Genomic DNA, 24,770 nt, shown 5'->3' on the forward strand with positions numbered 1-24,770 from the left:
GGTAGACGGAGCAGCTGCAGGGACAACAGTGGACGGAGAAAGTGGCAGAGAGCCAGGAGAGATAAGACCGCGCAGCAACAACAGACATGCAGCCAAGGAAGACACTGAGCTGTCCGAGAGAAAGAGAGCCAGCAGCAGAGAGAGCAGACCTAAGCTCTACAGACAGAGTTTTTGGGGTAAGTACTGAACCAAAGGACCCCAAACTCCTTGGAGACCCCTCACTTCCTAGAAGGGAGGGGTGAAGTGCAACATGCACTGTAAGAAGGAGCTGAAAACCTCAGAGAAGGAATGTGGAGAGGGTGACCTTGGCCCCCCTGCTGCTTGAGACACAGCACAGAGCTCTGCAAAGGGGACTTGAATCCCCTGAAGATACGGACCACCACGAAGCCCCCCGTGCTTCGTGGTATGACCGTGGTGATGCGACCGTTGTCTGGGTAAAGGTAGCCCACAGAAGAGAAGACCCTTGCTTGAAGACTAGTGGCCAAGGGGCTTGGATACCCCCTCATGTGTACTGGCATAGATCCAGGTACAGCTGCTGCATGAGAAGAGAACCTGCTGCCTTAGAGACACTGCTGCTCTGAGAGTGGAAAAGGATCCTTTCCTACTTCCCTCCTGGACTTTTATTTGGAGGGGAGGAGAGATTTGATCCATTGTAAATACTTATGTCATGGTAGAGATAGCTAAGACTGTATATAATGTATTGTAGTATTTGTTTGTACAGTCATTGTAATATATATTCCCTTTCCCCCATTTGAGTCTCGTGTGGTGTCTGGAAAACTCATCTCACACTGGGTTGAGATGTGGGAGGGGGTTTGGACTAGGGAATTGGATTTTGGAGCTCTCAAACCATGACAGTTACATACGACAAAGGAGGGAATTCAGCCACCTGTTCATCATTTTTGAAGTGGTTGTGACGGCAATATCCAATGGCTCTTCAGACATTATAGAAGTATGTCCACTGTCACTTACTCCACTTCTTTTCTATAAAAATTGGTTTTTACTTCTCTATTTTGATTAGAAAAATCAACTGTTTCTTTCACCTTGCTCATACCCAGATATATCCATAATATCTCTATACATTTTCATAATCTGTTATCATACATGGGGTTTTCCTGTTCTGAGGCTAAATTTGGCTTTATGCCGTACAGTATCTAAAGAACTGCAGCTATAAATCTCACAGTAATGTATACCAATTAAACCACAATGCCTTTATGAAAATTTTTTTCTGTTCTCTTATTTATTGACAGATTTTTTTTTTAATTACAACACAATGAAACGATGGTAAGTACATAAGATGCAATAGTATAAAAAGCCATTTTAACCCTTCCCTTGGTTAAGACACTTACAGCAGACAAGAACTGCCCCACCCCAATCCCCCCTTCTCAAAAGAAAACAAAAAATAAATATAAATTAATAAATATAAAACAAATCACTGCACAGCCCTTAACTCTTTGATTGCCATGGCAAGAATCATAATGATGATCCTAGCATGTGACGTTCCGTGGTTAAAGGTTGCCGCAGCAGTCAAAGGGTTATAGCATTGTAAACATAAGTACTTTGTTGAAAATGTTGTCATGTTAATGGTCTACAGCAATGAGATTATTATCATGACCCCTTGACCTTTAATGACACAACAGTATAAGGAGTTAAAGAGATTAGCTTGGTGAGCTGTTACATAGATTAATTAACCCATTTAGTTTAACAATGCACTATGAGGTCTTAATTTACTAATAAGAGACAACTTGTGTATAATAAAACACTGTTCAATGCATTGATCAATAAAATCAATGAAAAAAATCAGTCTAAGCACCACAAATTTTTGCCTGATTATATCTGACAGTCATAATACACTTTAGCACCATTTAGTCAGCCTTGCGATTGCACACAAACAAGCTTTGTGTTTGTCAGTACAAGCTACCTGAAAGAATAACATATGTCAGTTATAAAAAGGTTACTGTATAGAATGCTGTGTGAGCCAATAAAATAAAATAACAATAGTAAAATGAAATTTAGTTGCAGAAAGCAAATAAATGCTCCAGTTGTTTTGATACTAACACACATCCTAATGAGCAGAACATGGGCATGAAATGAAGATGGGGCTATGCAGAGAAAAGGGAATAAAAATGAGAAATGTATTTCACACAGAGAAATTATCACATCCATATTCTTATTTGTCAGGCTTTGCAAATTAAATGAACAACTGTTGGGTAGTTGAAGAAGTAGAGCTTGAAGAGTTTTTGTTTAACAATGTGTGAGTTTTATGGTCATGTTACGCATAAAACCACTTTCAGAAATATCCTATCAACTGCATGAACACCTTTGTCTCTGCATGAAAGGTTGATTTCCTCTTTCTCTGAAGTGGAGAATAAATAAGCAAATTACTGTGTGGGCAGAGCCGCAATTGTAGTAGCTTCTAGCTAACATATTGGAACCAGAACAATTTCTGTTGGAATTACAGAGATGAAGGAAAGTCAACAAGAAGGAAAATGGAATCAACTGCTAAAACAACACCCAACAAGCAGAACTAAGGAAGAAATCAGGTTCTGATAGATACAAGAACACAGCACTTAGAGAGAAAGCAAGGTGCATGTTATTCAGAAAGAGAAACAAGGATCTGTATGAAGATTGGAAAACAATGTACCTTTCTTGTATATATCCATATCAAACCTTGGTTGACTAAAGAATGACAAAACAAGCTGCACATGCTTTAAGTGCTAACAATACTAACCATGGGACTGGCAAGGAGCAGACATTGCCTCCCTCAAACAGCTTCTGATCATATAGGAACACCTATCACATAGAGTAAATCTCAGAAGTCAAACACCTGCATCTTTCTCTGCAAGCTGTGACTGAACTAAGCAATGAATCCAAACTAAAATAGCAGATGAAAAAAGGGAACTCTTCCTAAATGTTATTTATGCTATCTAAAAATTAGGACTGATCAGAAAACGATGCATAATAGCAGAGCATTCTGCCACGCAACAGTGCATATTATGCTACAGCAGTAATGTAATGGCAGCTGATGTATGAGTATGAACTGACTTGTGGTACAGAAAGGAATCCAGCCATAAAATTCTTGTCTGAATATCTATGACACAGATTATAAGCATCAGAATGAAAGGAGAAAGAGGCTAAATGAGGTTAAATGAGAACTGGAACCACTGGAAATAATACAAACTGTTGAAATGCAGATTTCTAGACTGCTCACGTTTCACAGATGTCATAAACCATGCATGCAAATGGTATAAAATGGCTGGCATTGAAATTGTATTTATCAATTTACATATAGAAATACCAATAGATGATCTATCCAAGGGCCATAAAAGTATTTCTGTTATATCAAACACTTCAGGACTGAGATATCACAGAAGTAAAGATACATGGCTATAATGCAGACTAATAGAGGTTAAAGGCTTCTTTGTCCTTCAGTATTTCATCCAGTGGAGTTCTTTAAATCATAGATAATTTTATTGGATCTAATTTCTGAGAACAAATGTAAGAACATTTCACTGTGACCAGTTTTTGCACAGAGATTCAAGCTGATATTAATTTGGCTATCTCCAAAGATTTTGATTGCATCAGATAAATAACGTACTATATTTGCCATCAGCTTTAGAGCAGCTATACTGAGGGGACTTTTGACTGACTCCTCTCTGGTGGATTATGACACCAAATATAGAACTCAGTGGACTTTTTATAGGCTAACAGGTAACTTTGTTGTTGGAGACCCATAATACTTTCAAAGCTATCACCAACTCCCTGATAAAATCTCTTCACTTTTATTGTTTCATTACATGAAATTTTAGTGGTGTTAGTAGTCCTTGTCTGACAAACATTCCTTGTCTGACAAACATTCCCTTTCTGACAAACTGTTGTTGTACTTGCAATTATAAATCAAAATGTTTTCATTCCTTTTTTTGTATTCTTCTGGCAAATAAAAATGAAAATGTTCTTATGCTGCTTTTCCTGTGTCTGTCTGCAGACTTTGACCAAAGGACCTAGTTGGTTTTCCTGTGGGTCCTAGAAGTTGTGGAAAGAAAGTTCATGACTAACTTTTTTCTGAGAAAGATTTCAATACGGTGTTCATTTAAAACTGTAATTGTCATCACTGTGATGCACGGACTACCACTTTCAAATGAATGAATATTGATAGCAGATGATGATATGTGTGTCCTGGATGATGAAAAAGGAAGATCATAAGCCTTGATCTATCCTGTAAAATGATTTTCAACCAGATGCAGTAAGACAGTACTGTGCATGAATTGATAGATGTCTGCATGGTTTTGGAAACATAGTAAAGACAGATGTTAGGTGTATACCTAGTTGACAATGCTTTACCTAATGCATTACGTAGAGAAAGAGATGGGAATTATTTGCATCATCACATGTTCCTTCAGGTCTGGATTTCTATTTGATGTTAAATTTTCTCGGGTATAACAATCTCATTTATTTCTGTAAGCTGTGTGAGTATTGACAATGGCTATCCTGAATGGTTTTTTCAATACTTTTCATCTACCTGGGCATGCACGGCCAGAGTTTATAGCACTTTATCTTATGATGTAAAACACAACCATACAGGTTGCAGTTATGCCTTGCAGGTATGAACCACATTTAAAACAGCACTGTAGGTTGCTGATGGTGTCTTCTGGATACACGTCAACACATGTACCATTTCCTAAGTTATATAATTCTATGTATATCCAAGCAGACAAACTGCTCAGGTTTAACTTCAATATGGTGCTCCCATAAGATATGAAGATGATTGGTATGTGAGCACTGACAATTTTGTGGCAATAGCCAAGTATAGCATACACAGTATGTACATCTCTCTTTAGAATCATTGTATGCCTAAAAATAGGGCTGCAATATATCAGTCGTAAACCACTACTCTTTGAGCTGTATATAATATAATCTAATTTTGAACACTGACAAAGAGTATTAGAAACTGTCACTTTACACTATGTAATTTCTCTTCTTTAAGGTTGCAAAATGCTAGTAAAGGACCCAAATTTGTCTTATACATAATAAACAAGTTAGCACTGATTGCCTGCTGACACTGAGCACTTTTGGCTTCTACAAGGCAGATGACTTTATGCACAGTCATGAAAGTTATGAATGTGTGTGTGGACTGGATGTTACATGACAACACATTAGGATGAAAATGTGGATTAAACACACTTTTTCTGACTTAACACACTGCTCTGCAAGTGGTGAATCCATATGGGCATGCACTGATTGCCAGTTACACTGTTCTGTTGCCAGTGTATAAGTAATACAATACTTCACTAAAAATTCTTCAAACTTCATTGTTATATTGTTGAGGACTAATCAGGTACTTTAGGAAGTTATTTTATCTCAGTTTTCTGTTACTAATCCCAGTTCCCAGAAAGCTAGTTCCCAGAATGAGGGATGGGCAAATGGGTTATCCAGGAACATGTGCATGGCACAGAATGAATGTGATTATTCCACATGTTAGTGCCAGGCAGCAAGATGGAAAGAATATTCAGCATATATATTACTGCAAGAGCAAGAAAAATAAGGGGCATGAAAGGCTATGAATTAAGATATGCTGAGAGCTTTCCAAGGAGATTAAAGTTGTAGTTATGAAAAGGACGTGATACAATTTCATAGGGTAGAAGTTACTATTAACTAAACAGAAATCTTAGGTTTATGTGGTGGCTATAATTATAATCTGTGGATGATGTCATTCTAGAGGAGAAGAAACTAAGCTGTGTGACCGGAGAGCTTTGTGCCACCATAAATGCAGCATGTGTAATGATTATTGTTTATGTAGTTTTACTGTGACAGCAAGCAGCACTATGCTGCATGCACATCCCAGTATAGAAAATTGTCTTCAGCATGCTAGTTTACATCAGCATTTCTTCATTTATGTCTTCTCTGCCTCTAAAATTTATTTCATCTACACTATTGGCAGACCATAGCAATACTTAAGGTTTTCTCCACAAAGCGAACATACTTTATGTATGCTACTCACAGAATGTCCTCTTTCAAAGACATAATAGGCAGGTACAACTGAAAATGTTAATAAATTGACTATAATTTGTAGATGATATGCTCAAGTTTATGTATACTCTGAAACAAGACCTGTTTATGACGCACGTGTTTAATGCTGTATATATGCTTCTTTGAAATACATTTTGATTTTAGGAACAGATGTTTCCTATGATCACATACTGATGATCCTTCAAAATATGATCTTCTGATTATTATTGGGCATTCCTAGTTACATATATTCGAACATCAAATAATGCCATATCATACAAAATGTATGCTGCCTAACATTAGAAACTACCTTAGATAAAGCATCAAATGGAGCCAGTTACAAGTGATGGTAGGCCTTTGATGCTTAGCAGACATTTTCAGCATGACATGATGGCACTGAGGATAATGTTTTTCTCTATCAGCCTTTGACATCACAGATGGCAAGTCACAAGAATGAGTTAGGAAGATTTGACTCACACATTACATATTTTTCATGAGACTAATGGCAGACAACTCATTGAATTCCATGCATATATCAGACATTAATTTTATGAGCACATGGTTCATTTACACCTGATTTTGTAACTGACATATGTTGAAATGGTCTTATAAGAACCACTCTGTTTGTCTGCACTCTGTGTGAGCTAAGGAAGTATGCCTGACATTACAGTGCTGGTGTATCAGTCACAGCTATACTGTTGTATTCAATAACAGCTTATCTGTTCCTCAGCTCCCACACAATATTATTTGATTTACAGTATAGCTGAACACGTAAGTGGCCAGTGACAGTTGTTTCTTCCATAGATAATAATGATTTCCCTTATGGCTCATAGAGCTGCAGTTATCTATTTACACTTCTGGAAACAGACGTGTCCAGAGACAGTCTTGAAAACAACAAAAGGCAACAGGGAGGTATTGCTCTGTAATGGCTGCTTCACGTCTCCTACTGCCATGGTGCAGGGTTTCCTTCATCTCTGCTAATTAGGTGATACAACTTAGTCCATGTTGTGAGAAGATATGGAAGCCAGGACAGAGCAAGCCTCTGTAGTCATATATCCTTGCTCCTCCACCCAGTCATCTTGTGCTCTCTCCAATTTAGGCTGCTAATGGTATGGTAGCTTGCATTTCTACTTTCTTAAAAATCCAGTGCCTGGAATATTCACTGTTCATTTTGCTATGTGTCTTTTTTAAGGTTTGTCCTAATGAAGATTAAAATGCAAAAGAAAATAAAAAAATGAGAATAGGAATGTAATGCTGCTGTTGCTAATAGGCAGACTGACTTTCTAGTCTATGCACTTTTTTTCTAACCAACAAACTAGAATTAGATTCTATATAATTTGGTACCAAAAGCTACATTTAGCTGACATTTAGATTTTGAAGTAAGACCCCCAAAAAAGTTGAAAAATCAAAAATTAAGCCTTACATTTTGTTTTTAACCCACAGTGCTAATGGCACAGGAGTCTTGATCAAGCAATTGGGAGGTGAAGTATACTTCTAAGAAAAAGAGTAAGTCTGCCCCTTATGTTTAAATCTATTAGCTTCTGTTATGCTCATTCATAAAATTAGCCTTTAAAAATCTTTTTCTTTAATTATTCCCTCCCTTTGCCCCACTTTGAAAGCAGAAAAAGATCAAAAGTTCATAGGAATATATAAAATGTGTATTACATTTATTCAGGAGACTTGAAAGGGCTCCTTTGGAGCCATTTGAGTCTCTCCATCCCAGCCTATCCAGTAAATATACAGTTACATATTTTTTAAGATGTATTTTTTGATAAAAATTAATTTTTGTCTACAGTCAATAATCTTTTCATAGGTTTATACATTGAAAGGCCAAAGGAAACACTGCCATCATCTACTCTGGCCTCCTGCATCGTACAGACCATAGTACTATGGAGATGCACGACCTTGTATAGTCAGCTTGATAGACTGTAGCTGATTAACACAACACATATTCAGTTTTGTATTGTTCCCCAGTACAGATCATGACAATAGCAATATGGAAATGTTTATTAAAAAAGTTACGGCACATGAGCAGGAACCGAGATTGCAGAACTGAAAATATTTTAAATTTGCTTTTTCTTAATTCTGATAGTTATAGGCCCTGGTAGAGAAATAACTATTCAAAAAAAAAAAAATTGTCTTAGAACTTTTACTCATTTGAGTTCAAAATTAGATCAGGCAACATCACTCATTTACTCAGGACTTCTATAATTTGAAACTAGCCAGTAAGTATTTGGAAATTACAGTGAACACAATAGCTCCTACATCTTTTACTTAAAGCAAACCTTTATGACTGCATTACAACCTACTGAAAATATGAGTATGTAACAGAAATGTTGACACAATCTTGCTCTGCATGACATAAACATGCCGATATAATACTATTTTTCTCCCTCTCTCTGTATATAGCATATATGCACTTTTAAGTAAAAGAAAATAGATTAAACAGTCAACTTATCATGTATTCATGTATCTATGATGTACCATATACCAAGCACTAGAATTATCACACTTACCTTCCTGCATAATTAAATTATCCAAATACAAATATTTTTGTTACCTTATCAAAGAACAACAGTCAACATGCTCACCACTTCATTACTGTCAGGGAAACAGTTGCACAAAAAGTTAAAGCTGCCATGAAAGATATTTCAAAATTGAAGTGAAATTTTTAAGTGAATAAAAAAACCTCAGATGAGATGCAGTTCTGACTTAAAAATAATATTAAGTAAGTTCTCCTGTTGTAGAGGAAAAACAAATGCAGAATAAGTAGTGCTGTTAGCATTTTCCTCCAACTATCCAAGGGAAAAAACCTGGAACAGCAACATCAATCTTTTTGTTCTGTGTGTAGCAGAACATAAGTTGTAATTTGTTGACAATAAAAAATTCTCCATGGATTAAATTGTGTATGTGTGCATTTGTGTGCTTTTATAAGTAAACAAACACACACGCATATTAACATATATGACAAACAGGCATCAAATTTTAAATTCACCAAATGAGCTGATCTGCAGTAAAAATCCTGTGTTAATAAACTGTCAATAAATCTATATTTTCAGCAACAACTGAAATGAATTTACTAAATAATGCTATGGGCTGATACTGGTGCGCTTCTAACCTACAGTATGCAGTACTTCTAAAAACATCTCCAAAATGCCATCTGCATTGCATATTTGTTGTAAAACTATATCTTTTCCTAATCTTCATTTTTGTTAACCATACATATGTATATCTGTTTATGCTCTAAGAAATAAGTTTGCAATGCTTTATAGCATGCCACATACATTTGAAAGTCCTCAAATCAATATAAAATCATGTAATTGAAAAAAAGACATACTATTTTTCATGCTATGCTCAATATAAATATAAATTCAAGGCAGTCAAGCTATCCATTACCAAAACAATAATAATTGTAATACATATGTATATATACCTACACTCTCTAAAAAGTGATCCAGTTATGTAGATTAAGAAACCAGTAAGAAATTGGTTGAACATAGTATAAAAGTCTCATTTTATGTAAAAGCCCATACTGGCCATTTCAAGTATTTTAATACTTTCCTATAACCTTTTCATTAATAACTAGGTATTTGTAGAAATAATAATTTTATACTGAAAATTGTATTCAAGTTAAATAAAAATTAACTTCTGCTGTAGTTCATTTTTAGAGTGTGCATGTATACATAGCAAAATACCTTTCTACAGATCAATCATAAATATTTTAGTCTATGACAGTTCTTTCCTACTAAAACACTTCAATGTTTTTTTCTCAAATTTTGGATCATATCTATCAGGCCTTTCAAGAAATAAAACTCAGTTCATTTGCAACACCAGATTCCCTTCAGTTTGTGCCAGTTTGCAAGTTAAAGGTCAAAGACACAGGACAGTACACTTTAAGGAAATTCAGACAGTGAAGCTGTTCACAGAAGACAATGTTTAACTTGGTAATGACAGTCAACAGGTCAATAATCAAGTTCAAGGCAAGCTGTTCATTGTTGCAAAAGTTACTCCCCTCAAATCCTGGCTTTCATAAAAAACCAGGTGTCTGACTTTTGGGGTGCATCATTCTGACCATCTTTAATAAGTTCACAGCCCAGTGACTGTAAAGCCTATCACTGCAAGAAGCAGCTCCTAAATCAATAAAGAGGTCTGTCATTTGCTGACTTTTCTCTAGGAAAAAAATATTGATACAAACCTGCTCTGCAGGTCACATGAAAACGACAATACTGCTGTTAGCACAAATTACACGGAATGACAAAATGTTTTGGTGGTCCCTTGGCTCTGTCAGTGATACCATGTTCGAGTGAAGGCCAGAAATTTGATTAACCCTTTGAGAACTATGATGAACATGCAAAAGGGTAACACACCAGAGGATACTCATGCAATATCAGAGTCATCGTTTTAGCTTTCCTTTGAAACTGTAACTCTACCTCTGCAGAGGTAAATTGACTTATCATGCAACATAGTCTCAAAAGAGAAATCCAAGATGCTTAAGATAAGAAGCTAAGCTATAAAATTGTTGCCAGTTCAGAAAAATTCTTGGTAAGTGGTAGAAATTATTAAAATAGGTTTGGTTCCTTTAAAAAGAAAGTAGCTGGTAAATATATTTTGTTTTCTATTTATGTTACAAAGGCTTTTCTATCAATAATGCAAATAATTAAAAACACTCGCAGTCACAGGAAATCTGTTTTGAAAAATTGATTTTCTTTTTAAACCGGTATTTAAACCTTTAAACCAAACACAATCCTATAATTTAATGACAACCAAGATTAACATCCACCAGACTCTGAAAATGGATGCAGTAGTTCTCAAAGGGTTACACCACCTATATAATACCAGTCTCAAGTTTATCAATAGCATGTTTGTTGCTTAAGTTCATTGAAATCCACTTCAGAGACACACTGCTTTTTACCATGCTTCGGAATGAGTGCTCCTGATAGGCCTATGAAAGGCCTGGGCAGTCAGCTTGGTACAGCTTGGGAAAGGTTATGTAGGAAAACCAACAAAAAATCAAACAAACCAATAAAAAGATTCTGCTTGAATATAGTATTGGATATAAATGAGTTTAAAACATTGAGGACATAGCCCAGAGCAGCTGTAAAAAACACAAAATGAATGTATTATTAAGGCTGTTACTATATTGCAGATATTTTGGCCCCTTGTTTGTTGGAAAATGGCTGTCCAAGCAGTCTGAAGTCCTGCGTGTCATTCGAGTCTCCCACATGACAAAACTGCAAGTAGGAGTATAGGACTTTATCTGTAGCAGACAGAAAGCAATCCTCTTTGGAGACAAAGCTGTTTTGGGTCTTCTCACTTTCCTGAAAGTTCCATTGTTGGTTGTTGTGTTTCTCTAAAAAAATTTACTTTCAGCAAAAAATTTTTCAAAGGGGAACAGGCCTTAAGGGGAAAATGTAGAAACATTGGAGATACTTTTTTTTCCTCTTCTTTAGTTAATCCTGATAGTTTATAGGGCATTGAGTGTGCAGAGGAAAGGCCTAGAATCGAATGACAAAGAAAGACAAAGGACTGAAGAAACAGCAGATACTGTGTATCATGGAAGCTTCCCAGCTGAGCAAATCGCCACTCATGCGCAGGACAGGCAACCCCCTGGGTTTTAAAGATCAGCTTTGTTTCAGACTGACAGATGCCTGCTCCTAGCTAGGAAACTGCATAACAGCTCTTGTGTTGAATCTCAAGTTACCACAAACTCCTGGGAGGGAAAGACAAAAAACCAAAACCCTACATCACACCCACTCTTGCATAGAGCGTTTGCAGTACAGTATGTGGCGGGGTGTTCCTTTTCTTTTGAACTGGAACACAGTGTAAACCAAGACAAGGAGGCACAAGGCCAGGATGCAGGGAATGACGATGGCTATGGCTTTCACAGTGCTGGCTGTGTTGTCCAGTTTGATGACAATGTCAACGTCATCTTGAGGGCTGTGTCGGTCTTTATCTCGATCTGTTGGTCCATCACAACCCATAAAATCCTTGAGGATAGATCTGGGATAGCCAGGTTCCACCCTGAGCATCTGGTTATTGAATTTCCAGTACTCTTTTCCTTTGTAGAAATATGTGAAGCCTGAGGAAGAAATTTGCAATTATTTATGGTCATATCAAATCAAATCATGTCATCAACACACCATGATGGAAACTACTTTTTGTAATTGTAATAATAAATTTTTTTTTTGTAATTAAAAAATTAGAAAGGTGTAAGGGGTAGACTTCAAATCTTCTTTAGAAATTTAATTTCTTTACTGTCTCTAGAAAATCTAACATAGGGGTTTGGATGGTTTGTTGGTTTTGGGATTTTGTTGTTGTTTTTTTATTCGATAAACTGGGATTTTTTTTTTTCATTATTACCAAAAAGAAAAAAAAAAGAGAGAGAGAGAATTCCAGAGAATATGATCTATGACAAGCCAAGATCCAGCTGATTTGTTCATTCATGGAAAACCCAAGTAGAGTTGGAAACCCCAGGGCCAGGACTTTAAAGCATTGCAATCTCTTCAATATGGGAAGTCTACTGAAATAAATTGCAATGTTATGCTATGTTATCCAGATATAAGAACTGCCCCACTTTACTGTTACATAGCCTATTGCTGTATTTCACAAGGAAACTGGATGAAGTAACAGCATCTTTCACATGAGAAATCAGGTGTAAACAGATTTAAGTTTTCTGTAAAGAGATGGTATTTGTTCGTTCAGGGACAATCCAATGTTACTATTAAACATGCCTAAATGGAGAAAAAAGCTTGATTCTTACCAAAAATCTACATTACTTTATTATCCCAACTGAAAAATTACATTGACCTGGCAAGAAACAAACCTTCAGGATGGGTGAACTTCCTTCTACTGTTTATTAACTAAATGGAAATAGCTGAATTTTTCCATATCTTCACTTTATAGACCTCAGCTTATTTCCCACAATACTAAAGGCTACTAAGGTAGACTGGGCACTATTCATCATTTTAACAATACTCCTTGAAGAAGTTGGTAACCGTCTATCTGGAGATAGTATTAGTAACCACCTATTCAATCAACAGGTATTTTCTTACAACTCTAAACAAGAAATAAATATTTGATTGTATATTTTGCTGCTCAAATTGTAAAAAAATCTTGATCATCTAGTACCATTTTCAGAATATTTGAGTATTTCAACATTCTTCTACATTACGCATTTTTGTAATTTTGATAGCCTTCCTAGCCAATAAAAAGGTACCATTTTCCTTTTCTTAATCCCTTTCAGTTTTATTACCTGAAAATATGCTAGTAGACTTATTGAAAGGTCTAATACAAGTCAAAAAGCAAAAAAGAAAATAAACAAAAAGTACTGAGCAGTTTGAAAACAGTAGCTAGACTTGTTCAGAAAAAGCCTTCTATTCTGATTGGAATGCAACAAAAAAGAGGACTGGAATTCTTTAAATATGATGAAATTTTAAAACTTTAGCATGTATAATTTTCTTGCAGCAATCTGTAGTTTAAATGAAAAGTATTATCAAATGCAAAATTTCAGTATTTTGAGCCACAGTCTACTCCACCTTTGCATTTCATATAATAACATGTATGTAAGAAAGTACTGGACATACTGGTCACAGATAATATTTCAAGTATGGAAATTTGATGTATTATCTCTGTCAATATTCAAATACATATATGGAGACTATATAAAGATATGGCATCTCTAAATCTATATTCATGCATATATGCAGGATACATGTATGTATACAACAGGGGTACAGGTAAGTCAAAATACAGACATTAGTAGTAATTGATGTTATACAGCAAAAGGTCAAATTAAAACTCTTAAAATAAAAGCAGCAAAGGAATTTCCAGCTGCTAGACATCCAACAAAAATTTTTCAATCAGAGCACCTTTTCAGCTGAGAAACTCTGAAGGTAGTTTAAACTTTTTTACCATTTTTGCTGAGGCAGCAACCAGGATAACAGCCAGTTACAGCTGAAAAATGGAAATTAGCAGCAGAGAAGCTTAGTTCTAAGAGACTGAGTAGTTTTACTGCTTCTCGTGGCAGAACAAATGGCTTCACACAAGTGTTGAAAGTAATTTCATCTAGTCTGCTTACCTTGTTGAGCCTGCTTTTGGGAGCTGCTACTTAAAATTTTCCAGGTACTAGTCACTGAGAGTAGTGAGTATAATAGCTGACCCAAACAGCAACAAAGGGTTAAGTAGTCACTAATATGTTAAATGTACTTATGTAGTAAGGCAAAAAAAGGCCAATGAACTAATAAGGTACCTTTTCTCTTCCTTCTCCCTTAAAATTGCCCCATCATCCACTTTAGCAGAATTTCTAGTTGAAAGGTAAAATTTTCTGTGCTGCTCTCAAGACGGAAAGAGATTTCTCCAATCTGGAGATTTTTGTGTGATCTCAGATTCCATGGAAAAAAAGAAAGGAAATTTCCTCTCCGTCTCCTTCTAAGAGTTATTACCATAGTGTTAGAAAGCAAATCACATTATGGGAAGCAGCAGGGAGAGTTTCAGAGATGCTACTTGCACCTTACCAAGCTTTTAGGACACTGAGTCAGAATGCTGATTAGTGTAGGAAATAATTTTTTCTCATCCTTCCCAAGCCTTTTAAGGTGAAATTACCCAAAATTTTTCTCGTCAGTGAAGGAAACCCCTTCATAATCAGACTTATTGCAGGTGTTCGTTTGCACAGTTTACACAACAGAAAGACAAGGGAAATTAAAAGTATCCTTTAAAATGAAGTGGATTCACTGAAAGAGTTGCTTTCACTTGTTCTCTTATAAATGTATATAGTAAAACTTCTTTATCAACTCTGCTTCTGTCCAAAGAAATAAAAACAGTTTCAGACAAAATGAAATCAACTTCTTTACAATTAAGCTGTGATATTTCTTATTTCCATCTGCTTTTGTTTATTTCTTTCCTCATACTCATGACAGTGGAGTTGTGAACTGTTTCTTAAGACTTCCATTTTCCTGATTTCAGGGAAAATGTCTTAGTGGTCTTCTTGCAAACTTTATGGTGTCATTTTTCTGCCCTGGGGCCCTTATAGGCTTTCTGAGATGCCCAAGAATTCCTTTCACCTCCTCCACAATTTCTTGTCATGTTTTACCAACTTGCTCATTAAAAGAGTCAGGCAGACTATCAAAACCACTGAGGTTAAAAAGAGAAGTGGCTTTAATGTAACCCAAAGTCTTTCCTGCCTTAGAAATATATATATATATATATATACATATATATAATTCCCTTTGGATGTAAAACTTTAAAAATGCACTTAAAAAGTAATTAAAGGAAGAGGTTATAACCATTATGTTTGTCTGTGCATTCATAATGTGGGTGACTATTTCCACATATATGTGTATTTGCAAACAGTTAATTACTGAGTGTATGCACTCAGTAATATCATGTATGCAGAATATCATCTTGACTGACCTACTTTCCAGCTAAAAACAAAACAAAAAATTCCAATCTATCAAGAAGGCCAGAATACAGACAGGGTTTCTTTTTTTCTGGATAAAACAGAGACAAAACAAAAAGTAATTAAACATATTTCTGAAAAAAACCCTCAAACATTTTCATGGTAAATTACTTAATCAAGTTAGAGGTTGAAATATGAGACTGAAACGGTTTATAAAAGGAAATAAACATTTTTATCTTCTTATTAAGAGGAAATTAAAATAATATGGCAATATATATTTGTGTGCTGTCTTGTAAGGCAAACAGAATAAACTCAGAACCTACTAATAAATAAATAAATCATATAGGCCAAAAAACAACTGTCCAACAAAGTTAAGTGACAACAAATGCATATTTTTATTCCCATCAAAGGGATCTAAATTCTGTGCAGCTGAGGGCTCTGTTGGCAGTGTGCCAGCATCTCCTGGGTAGCACTGAATTCTCATAAGATGGAGAAGACTCTGGCTGTTCTCATTCATTTGGAGATGTGTCCAGCTGAGATTCTAGGTATGTCATAATGCATCTTGATGCACGTAATAATACTTCATACTAAAAGTCCTGTTATCTGTATTTGTGCATCATGGGCTTATGACATCTTCAATTTACATAAATTCATAGGAATATTTCTGCTTAGTTAAAGATTTTGCTCACATTCTCTAGTTTTTCAGAATGAACGCAATAACTTCTAAGCTGTTTAAACAGCCAGTGCCTGGACAATTCAATGGAAATATACTGTGTATACAAAGCTCATTTTAAGACATCATATAATTCATCAAAGAACACAAATAAAGTGAATTAAGACAGAGAAAAAAAGACTGAAAAGTAATGTTTATAACACTAAATTTGAAAGCTTTCTCTTCCTTACATTAAGGAAGAGAACAAACAGCCTGATATAGGTGAACCTGGCATAGGTGAACAAACAGCCATTTTCACTAAAGCCAGTTCTATAGCAGGAAATATTCTGTTCACAAATCAGGAATTCTTTCACTACTTAAGCTGAATAGTCAATCATCCCTCTACTACTCTGTCTTACATAGAGGGTGTAAGTAAATCATTAAAACAAGAATGTGTTTGCATACCATTTTCTTTGTGGACAAAGGCTCCCTGAGGAGATTCTGGGATACCTTTCCAAATTGTGATTGGCTTGGGATAACCAGGGTCCATGGATCTCATTTCTTCACTGTACCTCCAGTACCTGAATTTTTTTAAAGAGGAAAAAAATGCTCATTGGTAAGATAGAAGATAGTAACTTTATATTTCCCCCTCCTAATACTTGTTACCTTCATTAGCCACAAATGGCAATACTTGACTTCTTCTCTTTGAACATATTACCAGATTACAAAGAAATCTATTTGCTGACTGGACAACTGCTTCATGTAAGTAGATAGAAGATAAAAGATTTTTGTACTTTGACAAGTAAACCGCCATGTACCTCACTTATAATGACTGCAATTCTGATGCCTAGGACTTTTGCACAGTGACACAGAGATGCAACAAATGTAAAAAAATACTTTAATGTTCTAAATAACATTTTAATAATGAAAGTGACAGCAGATTCAGATTAAAAAACTCTTTATATGTATGCATTACAGGAGCTTTTAATTTCATTATCCCTAAATAAACACAATGTGATACAAACTTCAACCTGCTTTTGTGACTTTTTTCCAGCCAGCCCTTCTCTTCTCAAATTTAAAAAGCTTCAGCACTCAAATTCTAGTAATCCTGAAAATGTAAGAAGTATTTACACTTGTGATTTTGTTTACACTTACAGATAATGTTGATAATTTCTTTTTCCTTATACTGCCTGTTAAATTGCTATGCATATCTTATGAGTTGGTTCTAAGAATCAACATACTGCATCCCTAGTATCCTCTGTGTATCCTGTCATAATATTTCAGTGGGTCATTTCATATTTTGATTGACTCCACTAATTTAGAGAGTAGTTTCCTTGGACAACTTTTTTTTCCACAATCAGCTTTATCCATATGAAAATTACATTAAAAGGCAGCCACTCACCATTTCAGGACATCAAAAACCTGAAAATATATCACTATCATTGATAATCTGGTCACTGCTAAAAACTTCACCCTTTTCCTCATTTGACTTCAGTTTTTAGAAATCCTTGTTATCATAATTCCTCATATATTAAAGAGTCCTTAAGTGGATGATATTTTGTTCCTGCGAAGGTATGTAAACACTCTAATTGATTCACATTTTAATTTTTCTTTTTAAATAAAGTGGTCTAAACTCCTCAATTTAGACAATGTTCCCTGTGGTGCATTTCTCTGGCTTTAAACTTTTGATGAAATTAAAAGGTGGCAGATTTCAAGTGGGTTAAGAGCTAGCAAGTAAGATTAAAAAGATGTATTTTTTCTTTCTTATGCATAAATTATTTTTATAGTCTGATTTCTTAGTCTAGTCACGTATGCATCAGTAACCAGTCAACAAAGCAATGCTCTTTATTTGGAAATGTAACATCTTTGAGAGTTTACATGCCGAAAGAAACAACACAAAGAAGTTGCAAACAAAGCTCTGACTTCAATACTATTGAAACCAGTTCTTCCTCATCTTTTGACTCTAATTTTCATCCTTAGTTTACATTTTTTTAACAAATATATTATGATTGAGTTTTATGAAGAAAGAATATTCATTTAAAGTCTAAAGTACATAAAACTGGTCACACTAGACGGGGGCATAAACAAGCTCATGTGTCAAGCAGTGCAGCAAACCTATTATCATCTATCCTGTACTACTCAGTTCTGGTAGAAGAGGAATAAGAGAGGGAAAAATATTTTCTGTAGTCATGTTTTTCCCTCTTAAGGTTTCATATAATTATTTGGAAGAATTATCATTAGTGTTGAAATAGATAATTTCAAATATTAACAGCAATGTTCCATATATGAGCCGGTTTAGACATATAAGTATTACAACAGCATTTACTGTTTTGACTTTTAAATCTTGTTACTGGTTTGGTTTATGGGATTTTTTTGTCTGTTTGTTTATTTGGTTGGTTGTTTGAGTTTTAATTATTATTTTTATTTTATAGCCAACATTTGACGCTTTTTATTCTATTGCTCTAATTTTTTTTATGTATACCATTGTACTGGGACATTTTACTGTGTCTAGATTCTGCCCTGGAGCTCTTTAACTACAGATTATTGTCAAAACCAACTAAGTGTACAGGTCCTTGAGGTACACAAGGAGTAACATACTTTGTTACATTGATGCTGGCATAACTGTTTACTTTCCTTTCATTCCTAATTTATGCCACCAAGAAGCTGCATTTATGTTATACCTTCTTCAGGGAAAGATCCACATCCATAACAGACTTCTACATACTACTAAAACCAGCAGGAGAATCCAACTCTAACTTTGCTTTAAGAAAAAATTGTGATATAAGCAATACACATTGAGAAACTTAGTGGTATATGGGTTTATTCTCACTGATGGTCAATATCCTCTAATAGCTCAATTATCTCTGCAAGGCTCATGCTCAATCTTCTTCTAACATACTGTATTGCATTTATGTCTTGCTGAGTTTCATTGTGCTTGTTAGCTCTAAGTAGGGAGCAGATGTTTTCTCTGCTTGTTCCTTTCATCTTCTGTTATTACCAATGGTGTTTTAGGAAAGTCCGGGCTATAAGTAACTTCCTATGCATGGAAATATAAAAGGACATTGCTGAATAAAGCCTAAAGAAAGTACAAGTCACAAAAGATTCCTTCTGTATATACTTTAATAATGCATGTGGAGGTAGAAAATTATTACCTGAAAAATGAATTTATATTTGTTTTATAAAATCTACTCCACCATAGGAAGCAAATTATTTAGGTGACTTTCTACTTCACTGTGGAAATTGATTGCTTTTAATGATAGCTTATTTTCAAACACGACAAAAATTTTATTTAGCTATCTACTTTCCCTATTTTAAAAAAAAAAAAGCTTTAATAATAAAATTTGTTGCAGCAATCTGTAGTGTAATATTACAGTACTGCTAAAAAATTATGAACTGTAGTGTGCTAAATATATTCTATGATGTGCATGAAATTAATTTCTTAAGTGATCCATGAATACTATTAGTGTCTGAGAACTCTACCACACAGTAACAAAAGCAGTTATAGTTTTAATAATACTAATAGAAACATCACAGTCATTGCTAAAGAGTAATTCATCTCTGAGCACACAGAATTTGCACAGTGATACATCAGTAAACAAACCCAGTATCATACCGAAAACCTGCAAAATCCATCATTCAAATAACTTGCAGGGTTTCAAAAATTAATGAGTTTTCTTGACATCTCTACAAAGCAGACAAATATTCTTCCCTTTTTTAATAGACAGGGAAATGAAGACACAGAGACTAACTGACTAGTGCAAATCTTTTTCAGGAACGGAAAAGAACTCAGATTTCACATTTTTTCTGTGTTTTTGGTTTTTTTGGGTTTTTTGGGTTTTTTTGTTATTAATCATGACTATAACTGTCCCTTCTGAAGGGAACTATAAGATTTATTTAAAACTGATTCCAAGAAACTTCTCAAATTCTTTTTTAGCTTCCAGGTTTAGCTGTCATTTTCACTAACCTTAAAAAGATTTGGATCATGCCTTCCCTGCTTATGTGTTAGGGTTTAGAAATGTGGATAAAAAGAAGCAGGTAAGAGTGTACATAAATACATTGCTTTGAATATTTAAGTTTAAACTTGCCACACCCATGACTTGCCTATTCACTTCTAAAACACAGTTTTTCTACTGTATATACATATACTCATTTCAGGATACACACACAAATATAATTTAAGTTATAAGAAATGTGAAAATAGTGTGGTTGTCTATGTGGGAGTAGTTAATTTCATCCACAGAATATGAACTGTTTAAGTGTCTTGACTTCTTCTTTCGAGAAAGAGAAAAAGGTTAACATGTTTAGCTGATATCCACCAAGCTGTTTCCTTGCAGAACTCCTATACCAACCTATCTCCTTTGAAGAAGTAGGTTTTTCCAACATCTTCCCACCAAATTGCTGAATCAATGCCATGGGAAGGAATTCCACTTCCAAGTGTTATCAAATCATGAGGATAACCTGGCTGGAGAGTAGTGTCCTTGAAAATCCAGAACTTGTTACCTGTGCAAAAGCATATATATACACATACATATATGTGTGTTAGTCATCAGTACTCTCAGTAGTAATACACTCCTAAGAAGTAATGAAGACTCCCAAAGGGCTGTAGCAATGGTTCAGCCAAACACAATGACATGAAAATTGTTCTGTCACTGCACATATTGCAAAATTAAATATGCTTTAAGGATACTTTGCATTTATAAAGCATCTTCCTTTCAATAAGCCCACAGAATATTTTTTATACCAACTACATAGTGATCAAAACTGGAATGAAAATGAAGTCATCTTAAGAGGCTCTGTGGTTGATAATGTAATATATTCACAGAAATACAAAGCAGTTTCACATTTCATGAGGAAAGAAGAGTGAATTTTATAAGAAAATAAGGTAAGAAAACATTTAAATAAATAAAAATTTTTGACACATTTTCTAGTGTGTTCTAAAGACATACAACTAAGATTCTGAAGTCCCACAGGTGAAAGCCTTTTGTCTCTGAATTAATGGTGGGTCGCCAGTGGCAAGACTTAACCTTTGGATGTAGGTGACAAATCATTCAAAACCACCCAATTGACTTATTACATGATAAAAATACAAGGTAGTTGTATGACTCTAGCTGATAGCACAGTGTCTGCACAAACCTCAGATTAGCCAGGTTAGTCAGGTTACTGTCTCAAACATGAATAATAGCCTAGCACTTCCTGGACTGCAATGCTCAGTGGCTGAATCCCTACTGTTGCAGTTACTAGATAAATATATTGTCTATATAGGGGTGTGCATGCCTACAGAAGCAGCTACTGAACCAGTGTTTTACAGTATAGATCCCCCCTGTGGAGAGGATGCTTTCTGTGCTCTGTCTTGGAACCGGACAGCTTACCTCACCAGTTCACAACTCCAGTTTCCAAGATTCAGCTTTTGCTGTACCTTCCTAGCCAAGCTCTTTCTCAATTAACACTTCCACAATTATCTCACCTGCTTCATCATCTCATATTAAGCCTATAGTCCAATAATTTCCCCGATAATAGTGTTGTCCTCCTAGGGTCTTCCCAACATACTCTGCTTCCTGTCCTATTCTTGCAACTATCTTCTCCATTTTACATTTTTGTTTTCTTCTAATTCTTCTTCAAAACACACTTCTCACCTGTGTCTTTTCAGCAGAGACTTCTCTTTCAAACACAGACAGCTTTGGCTGAAAAAAAGGGAATAAAGATCCTCATATGCCCCCTAGAAATAGGGAAAAGGGAGCATAATTTGCATTTACGTACTTATCTGAAGAGCTTGCTTTGATGCCTGTCTTCTCTTTGCACTGTCCCACAGGGACACTCTCTTCAACCTAGACTATAGGCTCCATTGTGTAGGAACCATGTGTTTATTTTCTCTTTAAAGAACTACCTTAATCTGTGTTTCCAAAAAGCATTTCTATTTTTATTAATAGTTATACTGAAGGAGAAGATACTCTTTGACATCATGTGGACTCACCTGAGTTAAATCACAGAAAGGTCTAGAATAGATCCATGAATATATATATTGAATTGGCCTTATTGGATACTTCACTTTGGTCTATCCATTGTCATTTATGATGATAATATTGAAAATATAAGGGGAAAAGTTTGAAAATATATTTTGCTCAAATGCATTTGGAAAGAGGACTTAAGAGATAAAATCATTGCTGCTTACATTAGTCTTTGTACTTACCTGTAAGGCTAGACTGGCTGTAACACAGATGTAGGAGATTAAGGTACTGTATTAAATAAATATTTTATGAAGAAATGTAATATTACCCCAAAGACCTAGGATCAGGTGTATGCCAGAAGCATCAAGAGGGAAAATCCATAGAGATGTTTTGCAGTTGGTTTTATATTCTAGCTATCCCTCAGTGATATTAAATGTTTGTTTAAAGGGAGGGGTTTTTTAATCTCCCTGTTTGTACTACAGTGATTTAAAGCACGTTTTCATTTTATCACAGTGTTAATTAGGAGAGGGGGTATAGTTTCCATCCCTCCCATGCTGGGTTTCCAGAGTTAATTTTTTATCAGCTTCTTTACAGCTGCTTGTCACCCACTTCCAAGCACAGACACTACAGTTTGATCAACAGATCCGTCTTATCCCCCCTGCCAGTTGAAAGAAAAAAGGACTCAAAGAATGAGTAGAAACAGAGCCATTTGAAGTATTAAAAATAAAAGAGGCACAGAGATCTATGAAGAACAGTCATGGAAAACTGAGGTCTGTGTTGACCTGGGATTAAGGTTTGTGCTAACCTGTGATTTACCTTTAGTGAAATGCCTTAGAAAATTCACTTATAGGGTTTGATCACGACAGAGGTGAGTATTTTCCATCATTCTCTGTCCATTCTCCTACGTGGTTTATACTTTTGCCAATTCACATAACAGGACACAGAAGGCTTCAGATGTTAATGGCAGTTTCAAATGCAATGATAAGAAAAGTCATGGGTTTTGGACCTTACTAGTTGGTACTCACAGTGTGAATACAGATGGCATCCAGTGAATGATACTGAGCCAACTCATTTATATTTCAGAAGATCATTCAAAATGACAGCTGTTACACAGCATTGAAAGGCATATGCAGTGCCAATACCTTTCTCTGTGTCTCACAAGGAATAAAAGTAAAAGCAATTGTTGTGAATAGATCATTATCTGCCCTACCACAAGGAGGCAAAATTAACTATTAACAAGATCAGGTCATACCAAAATAAAGCAGGGTTGAGCACATACCATTATAAGTGACAACACCACTGAGCCAGGTATTTGTTACTTATTCAGATATACTGAAATAGAAGGAAAGTGTATATGTGGGAACAGACTTAAGAAACTAAATTCTTCTTCACATAATTTCTTACTAAGAAGCAAATTCTTTCTCAGTAAACTGAGAAAAGGTAAATTTAACTGTATTTCAAGGAGACAGTAGGGCTTTGAGAGCTCTAACATATGTGAGCAAGACCCATTGATGCTAACTAGAGGGAATTTTATTTAATATTTGCTTTGGAAGATATGTTTAGTCTGCTGTAACTGTGTTGATTGTTAATGAGAAGTACTGTATATAAGAAATCCAAATGTTCCATCTGGCTGACAGTTTTCACTTTGGTTTTTTTGTTTGTTTGAGTCTTTTTAGGTGGTACATTGTCAATTTTGTTGTTTTGGATTTCTTTTCTGTTTAGCTTCTATCCCTCAGTTGGAGGAAGGCGATGACTATTACTAAGAGGATTTCAGAAAAGTCAGAATGCAATATTAGGAGAAGTTAAAGCTGGAAATCAGGTCAAAAAACCCCGCCCAACTGTGATGAGAATGAGCTAATTTTATTTCTAACTTATGTTTATGTAACTTAAAATATATTACAAAGTAATGCCTGTCCGTATACTTTCATGTAGCTCATGTTCCACTCCCACCAGTAAATAGTTGATGCACTCCAATAATTGTGAGTACAATGAAAATAAAGAATATATGAAAAAACTAGAACAGTTAAATTTTTATTCTTTTTATAGGTAACTAATGCTTCTTTAGAGTCATAACCTATGCCCTTGGCAGAATTACCATTGTATTTATTTTACAAAGTTGTTTTTTTAAGGTCTTGTTGGTATGTTTGTTATTCTCACAGAGAATAAAGCACCACATTTCATGAAGTCTGGTCAGCCTTCAGAATGTTTCATCTCTCTGCTTTTCTTCCCTAATGTAAGATCTAATATAATAAGAAGCAGATTGGTAAGGTCACAAACTGAGAATAAAGCAAGAGATAAGAAAGCTAAAATGTCTTATGTTTTGCAATAATACTTTGTTAAATATCAGCACTGTAGGGAAACAATTGAGAAGGATGAACCATGCAATTATTTGAAGTCTCTCAATATCTACCTTTGACATTCTAAAAAATTACTGGAAATAGAGGGTACCTGTATTGCTATGCTTCACTTAAAAAAATGAATATTTACTGCTAGATATTTTTCAGACTATTTAACTGCCTACTGACTACTGCAAACAATTATGCAGTTTCTAGCAATTGTAGTTCTTCCTCTATAGAATTGGAATGATAAATAGTTGTGCTTCTCAGTTATCAGAAACTGAGTTTTTTGTTCAAATTATTTGCAATTATGATGTATGTGTAGTGCAAGAAGTGTGTGGTATATAATCACTGTGTTAGAGGGGTGAGATGAATTCTCAAAATTTTAAAGAATTATATGCAATTGAAATTAGTTAAAATATTTAATATCTAATTCTGAA

General features: G+C 35.1%; 1 protein-coding gene across 1 annotated transcript in view; it reads right to left on the reverse strand.

Moving 5' to 3' along the window:
- Nucleotides 1-1,208: 1,208 nt before the first annotated feature.
- MMP16 (matrix metallopeptidase 16) overlaps nt 1,209-24,770 on the reverse strand; it is a 169,826-nt gene continuing 146,264 nt past the window's right edge. The window contains exons 8-10 of the mRNA XM_051771598.1: nt 20,399-20,549; nt 16,515-16,630; nt 1,209-12,082 (exon numbers count right to left, since the gene is read on the reverse strand). Coding sequence (XP_051627558.1) covers nt 11,748-12,082; nt 16,515-16,630; nt 20,399-20,549 — 602 coding nt within the window. The 3' untranslated portion in view covers nt 1,209-11,747. The remainder of the gene's footprint in view (nt 12,083-16,514; nt 16,631-20,398; nt 20,550-24,770) is intronic.

The sequence above is a fragment of the Manacus candei genome, unplaced genomic scaffold (genome assembly GCF_025592945.1).
Source record: "Manacus candei isolate 608988 ecotype Guabito, Panama unplaced genomic scaffold, ASM2559294v1 h1tg000008l, whole genome shotgun sequence".
Taxonomy (NCBI): domain Eukaryota; kingdom Metazoa; phylum Chordata; class Aves; order Passeriformes; family Pipridae; genus Manacus; species Manacus candei.